General features: G+C 35.6%; 1 protein-coding gene across 1 annotated transcript in view; it reads right to left on the reverse strand.

Moving 5' to 3' along the window:
* Window positions 1–5,332: 5,332 nt before the first annotated feature.
* The window catches only part of NDC1 (NDC1 transmembrane nucleoporin), a 47,824-nt gene continuing 39,428 nt past the window's right edge, over window positions 5,333–13,728 (reverse strand). Inside the window, exons 17-18 of the mRNA XM_039886610.1 lie at window positions 12,472–12,632; window positions 5,333–7,856 (exon numbers count right to left, since the gene is read on the reverse strand). Coding sequence (XP_039742544.1) covers window positions 7,793–7,856; window positions 12,472–12,632 — 225 coding nt within the window. The 3' untranslated portion in view covers window positions 5,333–7,792. The remainder of the gene's footprint in view (window positions 7,857–12,471; window positions 12,633–13,728) is intronic.

Raw genomic sequence — 13,728 nt, forward strand, 5'->3', positions numbered from 1 at the left:
GTCTGGCTTTTGTTTAATATTATGTCTATGAGCTTCATTCATATTGTTTCACATAGCAGTAGTTCATTCTTTTGATAGCTACTTAAAATTATATTGTAAATGTTTGGCACAATATATTTATCCATTCTGTCGATAAACATTTGAATTATCTCCAATTTGAGAGCTATTATGGAAAATCTTGCTATAAGCATACTTGTAAACATGACTTTCAGTGGGCATATGCACTCATTCCTCTTGGGCATATACCAGCTAGTGGAATTTAATAGATTCTAAGATAGGCTTGTTTAGCTTCAGTAGATATTGCCCATTTGTTTACTCCTTCTGGGAATTACATGAGAGTTTTAGTTGCTCTACATCCTCATCAACACCTGTCATTGTCAGTCTTTATTTTCAGCCCTTCTGATAGGTGTGTAGTGGTATCTTCGTATAAATTTGCATTTCCCTAGTAACTAATGGTGCTGAATACCTACCTTCTCTCATAAGCCATTTGAATACTCTCCTTTTTGAAGCGCCTGTTCATCTTTTGCCCATACCATTTTAACATACTTTGAGGCTATGCTACTAGGCGCATTAACCTTTAGAACTTTATTTTTCTCACGAATTGAATCTTTTACTATTTTGAAGTGCCCCTCTTTATCCCTAGTAAGGCTTTTGCCTTAAATGATACTTTGTCAAAAAATTAATACAACTATACCAGCTTTTTAGTGTTTGCCTATCTTTCCTATCCTTTTATTTTCAATATATCTATCCTTGTTTTAGATGTGGCTCGTTAACAGCAGTTGGATTTTGTTTTTAGTTTTTTGCTTTTTGATCAGAACATTTAGTCCATTTATATTTAATGTAATTACTGGATATACTTGGGTTTAAATCTACGTCTTACTATGAGCATTTTCTTTATCCTGCCTATTACAGATTTAGTTTTCCTTCCTTCCTTTTAGATTCTTTTTTGTTATTCCATTCTTTCTCTGTCTCAGCTTGAAACTTTTACGATCTTCTTAGTTATCCTTAAGTTATACGCATCTTTATTATATCAAAATCTACTGCTGACACTTTTACTCTCTTCCCAATGTTAAGACCTTAGGATATTTTAACTCCCAAATACTCTGACTTATATATGTTATTGTGTTGTGTACTTTAATTCTCCATATATTTAAAACCTCATCAGACATTGTTTCATAAGTCTATTTACCTTTTTTTGTTAATTTCTTCCTGTTTCTCTGTCCTTCTTCTCTCTGAACAAACTATCTTTATAAATTAAGTTCTTTTTAATGTGACCTGTTGATGAAATTTCTCTTTTGTTTGCCTGAAAATGTTTATTTGTTATTTTTGTAGGTTAATGCTGGGTATGGAATTCTAGGCTAGAAAATTTCTTTCTGCACTTTAAAATTTCCATTCTATCGCCTTCGATTGTTCTTGTTGAGAAGTTAGCTTTTTAGTTGTTGCTCATTTAAAAATGGTCTTTCTTCTCTCTACTTTGAAGACACTGTCTTTGGTTTTTAGCACTTTTACTATGCTGTACCTTAATGCGCATTTTTATTTATGTTTAGGGTTCACAGAGATTTTCCAACCTGCCGCTTGCTTGATGTCTCATTGACTCCATAAAGTTATTTGCTTTTAAATCTTCAAAATTGCTTCTGTTCCATTAAATCTCTACCTCCTTCCAGGAGTCCAATTAATTACACTCATAAACTTTCTCATTGTATCATCTGTGTCTTAACCTGTCTTCAGTATTTTGATATTTTTGACTTTCCATGCTTTATTCTGGATAATTTCTTCTGCCCTATCTTCCAAGTCATTTTTCTTAAGCTATGTCTAATCTGCAGAAACTTATCCACTGACTTAATTTTAGTTATTCTATTTTTCTTAGAATTTCTTTTCAATTTTATATACATACATATGTAGTTTATGTGTGTGGTTTCTACTACACATATATGTAATTTCTACTTCTCTAATAAAAATTTCAATTTTAAATCTTATTGAACATAGTAATCACAATTATTGTAAAATCTGATAACTCTAATATCTGGAATCCCTATGGGTCTCTTGTCTGTTGCTTTTGTTGCTCTCATTCATGTTGTCTTGTTTCTTCCCATGCCTGGTTATTTTTGTGTACAGACATTGCATTTGAAAACTTGTAGAAATAATTGAGGCCCAGGGTGCTGTTTTCCTCTGGAGAGGATATGATACCTTCTCCCAGGATCTAGAAACACTGGCAAACAGAGATTACCACAATTGAATGAGAAGTCTTAACTCAACCACAATTTATGGAATCTACTTTCTCGTCACCCTTCCTACTAAAGTGTAGCCCTTCCTGCTAAGCTCCAGCTCAAAACTAGGGGGTTTGCCAGCCCCTGAACCCCAAATGTTGTCCCCTGTCTTAAGAGGCTCTTGAAATTGCCCCTACCCTCCACTCTATCCTAATCAACAAAGGTAAGCTCTCAGAAGCCACAATGGCACTGCATGACCTTGTTCCTGAAGCCTAATTAGACCCTTGGACACTGATCCATTTGGACTAATTTCTTTCAGTCAAGAATTCGGTTGGCATGCAGGAACAGTTGGTCAATTCGGTTGGCATGCAGGAACAGTTGGTCAGTCTTTAGCGTATGTAAACTCAGGAGCTAGAGGGCAGATGGAAATAGTAGAAAGCCAGCAGGCAGGGAAAGAAAAGAAAGAATTTATGCACAAAGAATCATTTAGAAATCCTGAGAGCTTTCTAGATTCTTCAGGGGACCCAGAGCAGGTCTATACTTGTGCTAACCAAGGCTTTTCCGTGCCCTTTAGGTTCAACTCCCATTTTTTATGCTTAAGCTAAACTGAGGTGGAGATTGTGTCCTTGCAACTAAGGGCCATAATATAATTAGGGAGGGACTATTGTTTGATATTTTTTCAAGACTGTAGACTGTTACTAATAAAGTGAGAGATAAAAAGGGTATCTTCAAAAAAACTATCAAAGTAAAGATCTGTGATTTAGAGGTCACCTTCCAGTGTTTCTCTGCCAGAGGCAGAGAATTACTTTAGCACCAGGATCACTTGTAGGACACACTCAACGGTATCTGGTAATATATGTGTGTGCAGGGAGAACATGAGCATTTGAGGGCATGGTAGAGCCACATACCTCCTGCCAAGTAATGCAAGTGACAAAGTGGGCTCGCACCAGGACACCTAAGGAGATGCATTTAGTGCAGACTAGGAACAGAATAGATGCTCAATCAAAACAAGACAGCAATAGCAAGACACATCACTTTTGCAAATAAGTAAGAAAAAGGGTCTGTGAAAACAAGGGTTGCCTCCACTTACTTCTCACACACAAGTGGTAAGCTCTCTGAGGGCGAGGTCTGTGACTCTGTACCATCAGTGCCTGTCACAGAGCTTGGCAGTGAGTGAATGCTGAGTAAATGGAAGAATTAACAGTATTCTACAAAAGCAAGTCTACAATACCTTGTCTTAAAACTCCTGAGGCCAGATGTTTCAGAATAAAGAATTTTTCAAAAAGGTAATAGTGATGCATATTATATACCACTCCCATGGGGTCTGCGACAGCACCTCATAATCAAACATCCTACAACAAATATAAGCATAGTTATACTACATGGAATAAATTAAGTCTGCAAACAGCCTCCTATCAGTCAGTTAAGGTCAGGTTTAGCTGCCAAGTAAATTTTGTCACCAAACTTACAAAGAAAAAAAACAAACGCTCTGGATCTCAGAATTATAAATAAAGGTCTGCTAATTTTCACTTACTTTTTGGGAAACTACTACTGTTAGTAGAGCTCATAGTCTACATGGACTTCATTGATGGAAAAGTCAGAAATATTAAAATGTAGACAGGTTAAGATACAGATGATATACTGAGAAAGTATAACTGGAATCCTGGAAGGACGGGGGCAGATGTGTAATCTTAAGTTACAATTCAATATGACGAGGTCCAAAAAAGAAGAAATGACAACATTAAAAAAAACACATTGAAATCTCTGGGAGTATGTGGGATGGCTAAGCTCATCATGAAAAATGAGAAGTTTGCCAAGACAGAAAATCAGGCAAAGGGAACAACATAGGCACAAGCACATAACAGTGTGAAAGAACTCAGGTCGTAGCAACTGCTACAATTCAAGGCAAGCATATGAACGTCTCAGTATTTCTCAGCCTTACCTATGGGATCTAACCATATTCTTCCAGCTTTCCAATAAATCTGATGGAAGAAATCTACCTTATAGCAAATTATAGTTCATATGCCTCACTTATCTGAGAACACCACATATGAGAAAATCCAATAGAGCAGTGATTCTCAGTGTGGTCTTCTAACTAGCCGCATCACCTGAACACTTGTTAGAAAAACAAATTCTTGGGCCCCACCCCAGTCTTAATCAGAAACTCTGAAGGTGGGACCCCAGTAATGTGTTTTAACAAGCATTCCAAGTGATTTGATGCATGCTAAGTTTGATAACTCCTGATCTATAACAAACTCTTCTCACAGTGTGATTTTCAGACCACTGCTGAGAATTCATTATAAACTACAGCTCTTGGGAATCAGTCCAGACCTCCTGAAGCAGAACCTGCAGTGCAGTGGAGTCCAGACCCTGAACCTCCTTCTACTATGCACTCCTGTGACTGCAATGTTTCTGATTCCAAGTTTCAAATGCCACTGCATTAGATTATAAACTCCTTGAGGGCAAGGACTGTCTTGTTCATAGTTCAATTTGTTTCTAATTGCAGGGTCATTATAGAGATTCAGTGAATGTTTATGACTAGCTAGCTCTGCATCGCCATGGCAACTGCCAAGGCTGCTTAGGACCACGACAGAGAACTACAGAGGTTATGTGCTTGTCTATTCCACTTCTTACTCCTTGAAATAATAGATTTTACTTATTTAAAAATGGTAGTCTGTAGGTTGCTAAGAATAGCTGGATTGTTAACTGATAAAGCTATTTTTGTTATTAAGCTATTCGATTTTAAAGAAAGATGACTCGATTAAGAGATGTAGTTCATACTAATTTAAGTAAAGTTGACAGACATAACTGTTAGCCTGAGGGAATATGATTCATTTAGAAATGCTATTCTGGCAAGAAAGGAAACTTCTTTTAAAAGATGGCTTTCAGTACTTGCCTCCTTTGTTTAGTTTTGGAAGAAAGGCAGCCAGTACAATGAAGAGACTTTGAAAATTCAGGCTCCTAAACAGTGATCACCCACCAAATTTGTCTAGTTAAGAGCAAAATCTGATTTCTCAAGAAGTTAAACTTTTTCAGGTTTTATAAGCACCAAAGTGGAGATGGAATTGAAATGGCTAAGGAAACACACACACCAGAAATTAAGTTACTGACATTGTAGATATACATATTTTAATAGTCCCATTTTTTTCAAAAATGTCAATTTATTTTTATACCCAATTCAGTGTCAGTGATATACAAAAGGATATAAACAGATTACCATATTTGCAGGAAGACATAAAAAACAATTACTAAGAAACAAATCTGGCAAAGTAACAAATTGTTGCTTATCCATGTCCACTCAACTGTACAAGGTTTATTCTAGGACAGTTTCCCAGTTCTCCGTGAAAGAAGTTACACGGATTTATACCTTCCATGAGGGTCAAGCAAACATTACAAGAGCAGATAGAATCATGTTTTACACTGACAGAAAAAAAAGCTTTTAAAGAACACTAATTTTCAGGCCAATGTTAGAGCATCAGCGAACTCATAGGCAAAATGTGACTTCATCAAAGCAAATGTTTCTCTCCCGTTGGCTTTCCTAAGATCCTCCTCCTCAAACTAGGGAGAAGGAGCTCTTTTCAATAACAGGTGACTGAGCCACACCCTACCCAACAGACAGTGTGGAGATTATCTATACACAATGAAGAAAAGGAACTGACAGCCTTACCGACTAAATACAATCCTGATTTGGGACCGCAGTTTCCAAATCCCACCAGGCAGACTTTATATGACCCATATTTTGTACAAAGCGCATTCTCTGAAGAGAAAATAGGGATAAATACTTCCAAAATTTACACATTGCTCATCGAACGTACCTTTGACCACAGTATTTGGGAAATAGCAAAAACCTAAACTTAGCTGGACATTTTACCTAAGTCAAAGTTTAACGGAATCATCCCATCATCAGTCTCAAGAATCCAGTAGGTTAAATACCACAATCTTTAATGGAAGCAGAAAGACTTCTTTTCTCCCAAAATGCCTCAGCCAGGGGCAGCGCAGAGAATGGAACATAAAAAGCTCAGTGGCTTTAAAACATGGAACTCAATAGTTCTCAAGTCAACTTAGCCACCACTTTCTGGTCATCTAAGTAACTAGTTCATTTAAAATTCAAAAATAGATCAACTCCGCCTGTATGAAAAAAAAAAGAAGGAAAAAAAATGGCAATAGCCTAAATCTTCCAAACTCCTGACGACTGGGGAACTGGCTCAAAGACACTTTAAAGGTCAACAGGATTCATTTATAATTTGGCATGTGCTGCCTGAAAAGGCTACAAATAAAAAGAATAAAGACATAACACATCAAGTAATCAGACAAATTGTAGACTACATACCACATTAAAGATTCATATATAATACTGTGCTGACTAAAGAAAAAATCGGGGGACACTCAGAGGGGAAAAATAGGAAAAAAATTACAAGGGAGCATTTCAGTCCAAAGCTAGTCCAGTGAATATCTATCAGTAGGATTTCTAATCTTTCATCTCCAAAGAATTTGAGCGAATAAATTATAAAATTACCTCGCTCACTTTTGCAACATCCAACATGCTCCCAAGTAATCCCGCTGACGTCTTGGTCTCACTTGCAATTTGGTGACTAAGTTGTTTCTGGCTGTAAAGATTTTCCTAATATATTTTAATTAGCCAGTTAACACGGCAAAGACTGCTCCCTCTGTGAGGCCAAAAAAGCTTCACAAAATAATTTGATCTAATGAAGATGAAGGATGGGAAAAAAGGGAAAGCTTCCTGGGTTTTCTTGCAAAATTTTTTCTCTTTCTTGAAAAACTCTGCAATCACTTAAAGTTTTATTCCAGAAAAAGAAAGCAAAACTAGTTGGGAAAATACCCATACACTTATTGTTTACTAACATGATACAAAATAAATTCATAGATGTCGGTCGATTGCCTTTCAAAAACCAAATGTGAATGTTTAATCTTGTAACTTAAGAACTGAATTTTTCCACATTCCTTTATATAGAGTTAGCATCTGTAAATTGAGACCTTTTTTGGACAATCATGCAAATTTAATTTGTCCCTGGAAACAAAAACACAACCTAACAGATTAACAAAATATGTCTTTCAGACAATATTTTTTCTGTGAACTTTTCTCCAGTGTTACCATTTTTATCCTTTAGTAAATAGAAACTACTCTAAAAAAGTTTATGTATTTCAAGTTTAGAGAGCTAAACTCTCAGATTGACTAAGAAGACTAGATCAAGTCAGCCTATTTTTGCCTTCTGAACTGGCTCCACTCCTCCTAAAGGTAAATTCTAAAAATTTTCTTGTTATTATGATTAAGCTATGTAAGTTAGAGACGTTTCTACTACCATAGATGCTTCTGCAAAGTTGAATAAAGATTTTATTATACCACACACAAAAAAAGCAACTGGTACAGAAAAGGCCGTTTTCAGTTATTCTGCTGAGAATTTCTTTCCATGATTTCTCCCATTAAAGTATAGCTTTCAAAGCAACCACTACGACAAAGGAAGCATCTAATTAGTCCATTTTCTTCTGATCCAAGAATGCTGAACATTTACTGTCCCATCTGTAGTTGTATCAGCAGTGTAATGAACACAGTTTATATTACTTAACTATTCTTTGAACTCCAAGAACTGTTGAAGTCTTTTCTGATGTTCTGCAGATGCTTGCACAGCACTAAATGAAACATAAATTCAAAGCATAAGCTTTATTTTACATTAAGCATATTAAGTGAACCACAGAGCACAGAGTCAATATTTTTCAAAACAATTAAAAATGAGTAGAAATCTTCACTTATTTAGTACTTCTGAAAAAGTTGGATGAAAACCCTCCTTAATCTAATGAAGAAGAGGGCCTGCATTCAGAAACGGCATGCTTTCACCTTCTAAAAGACCAAAGCAAATTAAGACTGACAAGTGAAGGCATCGATTTTAACCTGCTCTGCTGTGGAACCTGCTGTGCAGAGTTCCAGGCTTTGCAGTAGATTTTCTGGGTTTTATTATTTTATTTAAACCAGATTCCAACATTATCTTTGAGTTGTGGAGTATTTGAATTGCCTTTAATATAAAATCCTTTAAACTAAAATGTTTGGTTAAACATAATAGACTCCACTAATCGTTTTCAAAAGTAACAGCTTGGTGGTTTAGATTTACTTTTCCCTTTGAAAATAAATTATGTCTTGGGGGGGGAAATTGAGTTCTCTCCCCACTCTCACCCCCACAAAAAAACATTACCTTGACAAAATCAGGGCAAATATATAATGAAACTAGTATAAAACTTCCTTTTAAACTTCTGGGCAAAAAGTGAATACAATGAAAAATTTTAATCTTCTAGTTGTTGAATAGTAATATATTATCATTGAATGATAAAATTCCAGGAACTGAATGTCACTGCTTTTTAAAATGTCAGAGTCTTATTATAATAATTTTGCTACAAATCATTCTAAAAGTCCTTGTACGTACACATCTCTGCTTTCTTAAACCATATAGCTGCCTCTAATTGAACCATTTCAAGTATTTTACTGTGTAGATTCAATCTCCTCTAGGTGTTAGTGAGGTTGTCATCTCTAACTAAATGGCTCTGAGCTCTCTCAAACACCAAGTCTACAGCTTTTCTTATGATTCTCGCCTCTGCTAGCAGGTACTGCACTATACCTTACTACTGTTAGTACTCCTGACTCTAACAGCTGTCTTTTCCCCTCAAATTTTAATATGTTATAGGCTGGAAAACCAGTAAATCAAATTTGCCTAAATTAAGAGTAAATATATAATACTGTATGTCAATTGTAATTGAAAAATAAATTTAAAAAAAACAAAGAGTAAATAGGTATTAAATGAGTGTCTCCAACGAGTAATTAGCCTGTGTTAATTTTCACACTTCAAGAGTTTATTTATATCTGGTTCTCAGAGGTGGAGTTTTGGATAATGAATAAATTAGGTATTATACAGTAATAATAGTTGTTGTCCCAATAATACAAAATGTACCAGGTGGGCTTTATATATGTATTTTATCTCTAAGGACAGCAAATGGAACAAAGTGGGATAAATAACATACCCTTTTTTGTGGGAGGGTTAAACAGTAGCAGAAAGGTTCAAAGTTTAAGAGACACAACACAGCCTGCTAGTTAGGAATGTAGACAGTAAGGAGTAAGAAAGATCTGAGTCTGAATTCTGGCTTGGCAACTGACTACTTGCATAATCTTGGGCAAGTTGCTTAAATCATTAGGTAATTTACCTATAACCACAGATAATCAATAATGTAACCAAACATATCCAAATGTTTTAACCCCAAATCTAGTATATTTTTCCACCATACCATTCTGTCCTATATTTGTACAAAAAAGTATCTACTGACCTCATCAATTTTAGTGCATATATAAAATATGGCTCTTCTCAGAGAAACAAAGGCAGAGTTTCATTCTTATAATTTTTTATCAGTCATCTATCTCCTTTTCTTATCTAAGAAATCTCTATTTTCCCCATTTTTGTTCTATAATCAATATACATCATGTATCTATTTCATTCTCTAAATTCACCGAGTGTTTTCTGAGTATCCTGCATAGCGGTTTATAGCTCAGAGGCAGTCTGGTTGTATACAGGGAAAGAAGTGGAATTTTAAAAGCAAGAAAGACCTGATTTTGGGTTCATGTTCTAACACTCACTGGATTGTGCTATTAAGCAAGTTCTTAACCTCTTTAGGCCTCGGTTTCCATATCTGTACAATTATGATAATCTCTACACCTCACAGACTCTTTGAGAAGAGCATATGAAAAAAACATAAACATATAAAGTGCTGAGTGTATTGTCTGGAACAGCACTGTCCAAGAGAACTTTCTGCAGTGATGAAAATGTTTTGTATCTAAGCTGTCCAATACAGTAACCACTAGCCATATGTAGTTATTGAGGACTTGAAATGAGACCAGTGTGGATGACTAACTTGATTTTTAATTTAACTTTAATTAATTTAAATAGCCATACTTGGTTATCACATTGGAGAGTACAGATGTAGAAGACACTCGATAATAGATTTTATTTTTAAGCAAGTGAATAAGCCCCTAAAGGATAGCACTCACTTTGGCAGCATATATATTAAATCTCTTAAAGACAGAGGGCTATCTACAGCTCTTTTGTATCCCTACGCAGAACCAAAGTGTGCCATAAAACTTGCCACTGCTGCTGCCTAGTATTATGGAAGTAAAAGAAAATATACTACTGTGTCTAAAAGCAGGTATATGAGGAAGTTCTAAATTATTTATTGATTACATACAGAAAGAGCAGAGCAATCTCCCATGTCTTCTAAAGTTCATTTAAAATTATGGTAAACTCAGTTTAGTTAATAAACTAGTATCTCTTATCCTGACTAGCTAGGTTATTTCATGAGAAGAAAGTAGTAAACATCAATGAAACTAAATATAAACAGGTTTGGCATTTGTGGTTTTCTTTCTGGCTCCATGTCTGAAGGTGTTGTGATCTGTCACTGTTTTTCTAGCATGATTCACAAAGCACCAAGGACTCATTTATGGAATACTCGGCTCACCTCGAGTCTTAGTTTTCTGACCTAGATGTAATAACAGAATTTTTTTGCCCTTTTTTTTCCCTTAAGGATGTTTTGGTGATTTAAAGAAACAGTATTACATTTGATGCTTTTATAACTTTCTATCCTCTATTTTTCTTCATTTGAAAGAAGGCCCCAAAGCTTATATGACAGGCCAAATTTTAAAATATAAATATTAAGTCTAAATTTAAGCTGTTCATTCTCAGTAGGAATCATGAATGTCGCAAAAGAACATACCTATTTCTCAGGGGAACTCCTGAAAGTGAATTATCACCAGAGACCAAAACAGGTAAACTTACTTCAGATGTTCACCAAATGTAGTAGTTATTCGATAGATGGCAGTTTTTAGTGAGGCTCTAAATGCAAATCTTAATGTTTTATAAGAAGTGTCCACAAGGCTTCCTGAAATCCGAGGTGATTTACTGGAAGCATGAGGAAGCTTGAAGTACTTGTCAACTGCCTAGATCAAGAATGAAAAAAAATACATTAGTTCAGACTACCAAGAAAGCCGACTTAGGCCAAAGGATTAAGGAGATTTTATTTCAGATAGACAGACAGACACATACACAGACATACTACAAAATATTTATTTTGGATCACAAATGGTTTGAAAAACAATGCAGTAGAGGTTCAGCCACTTCAGAAGTTACCAGAAACAAGTCCAGACCTTCCTCTAAAAAGAAGCTATACTTCACAACGGCCTTGAAGATGCAAAGCTGGGTAGCAAAACACAGATATCCTACTCTGCTTACGATGTATAAAGGTAAGAGTACTTTTATTATAAAATAAAGCTCAGTAAAAANCCAGTGTGGATGACTAACTTGATTTTTAATTTAACTTTAATTAATTTAAATAGCCATACTTGGTTATCACATTGGAGAGTACAGATGTAGAAGACACTCGATAATAGATTTTATTTTTAAGCAAGTGAATAAGCCCCTAAAGGATAGCACTCACTTTGGCAGCATATATATTAAATCTCTTAAAGACAGAGGGCTATCTACAGCTCTTTTGTATCCCTACGCAGAACCAAAGTGTGCCATAAAACTTGCCACTGCTGCTGCCTAGTATTATGGAAGTAAAAGAAAATATACTACTGTGTCTAAAAGCAGGTATATGAGGAAGTTCTAAATTATTTATTGATTACATACAGAAAGAGCAGAGCAATCTCCCATGTCTTCTAAAGTTCATTTAAAATTATGGTAAACTCAGTTTAGTTAATAAACTAGTATCTCTTATCCTGACTAGCTAGGTTATTTCATGAGAAGAAAGTAGTAAACATCAATGAAACTAAATATAAACAGGTTTGGCATTTGTGGTTTTCTTTCTGGCTCCATGTCTGAAGGTGTTGTGATCTGTCACTGTTTTTCTAGCATGATTCACAAAGCACCAAGGACTCATTTATGGAATACTCGGCTCACCTCGAGTCTTAGTTTTCTGACCTAGATGTAATAACAGAATTTTTTTGCCCTTTTTTTTCCCTTAAGGATGTTTTGGTGATTTAAAGAAACAGTATTACATTTGATGCTTTTATAACTTTCTATCCTCTATTTTTCTTCATTTGAAAGAAGGCCCCAAAGCTTATATGACAGGCCAAATTTTAAAATATAAATATTAAGTCTAAATTTAAGCTGTTCATTCTCAGTAGGAATCATGAATGTCGCAAACGAACATACCTATTTCTCAGGGGAACTCCTGAAAGTGAATTATCACCAGAGACCAAAACAGGTAAACTTACTTCAGATGTTCACCAAATGTAGTAGTTATTCGATAGATGGCAGTTTTTAGTGAGGCTCTAAATGCAAATCTTAATGTTTTATAAGAAGTGTCCACAAGGCTTCCTGAAATCCGAGGTGATTTACTGGAAGCATGAGGAAGCTTGAAGTACTTGTCAACTGCCTAGATCAAGAATGAAAAAAAATACATTAGTTCAGACTACCAAGAAAGCCGACTTAGGCCAAAGGATTAAGGAGATTTTATTTCAGATAGACAGACAGACACATACACAGACATACTACAAAATATTTATTTTGGATCACAAATGGTTTGAAAAACAATGCAGTAGAGGTTCAGCCACTTCAGAAGTTACCAGAAACAAGTCCAGACCTTCCCCAGCAGTTGCCACTTTCCTAGCATGCAAAGCCAAAGCAAAACAATAGATATCCCACTCATGCCACGCATGTATAAAGAGTATACTTATTATAAAAAACAGCCTCCATAAAGTCCAAACTCATTTTATAAACATTTATCAAGTTTATTACTAAACATTCATTTCCTTTTCAATTTATGAGCAACAATAGCGGGAGAAATGAAACGATTTACTTAGAGCGATAGGACAAGAGTATTTAAGGCATATCTTAAGGTCACAATATCATTTTAAGAATCTATGTTAAAGATGAGAAGTTGGCATAAAGAAAGGGTTATTGTTCCATCAACAAGGTCGTCTAAAGTTTATTATTTATAGTAATGGATATTAACTGTCAATAAACAAGTTAAAAATGATTTCAATCGACATTTTACTTTCCATTTATCTCATCCTGGCGCATCCTTTTATCGCCAGAAAGAGGATCCTATCGTCATATAATATTCTTACCGCTAAGGACTGATGGTGCATTTAGTCGGTTTTTTGGTTTTGCTTACACTTTCTGTTATTTTTCCCACATTTGGTTTTATCTTTCAGCTAGAGACTTTCCTCAGAGTTTATAATGACCTTTCTTGGCTTGATTACCGCATGGGACTTCCCAGTAGACCAAAAAGTCACTGAGTATACAAGGTTGAAAGATTACGGAACAGCTCTCAAGCAAGAGGTGATTCTGTGTGGATTTCTGTAGTGGGCAATTCCCTGCAATCTCTCAAGCCTTTTCTCTTGGATTGCTAGTTCAGAGAGTAGAGCTTTCCTGTGTAGCCTCCTCTGTGAGGCCTGGCCTCCAGCAGCAACCAAATGGGAGACAATGGAGCATCCCTGCTTACCAGGTACTACACCATGTCTGACACC

Source organism: Pteropus medius, unplaced genomic scaffold (assembly GCF_902729225.1).
Source record: "Pteropus medius unplaced genomic scaffold, Ma_sr-lr_union100, whole genome shotgun sequence".
NCBI classification, from domain to species: domain Eukaryota; kingdom Metazoa; phylum Chordata; class Mammalia; order Chiroptera; family Pteropodidae; genus Pteropus; species Pteropus medius.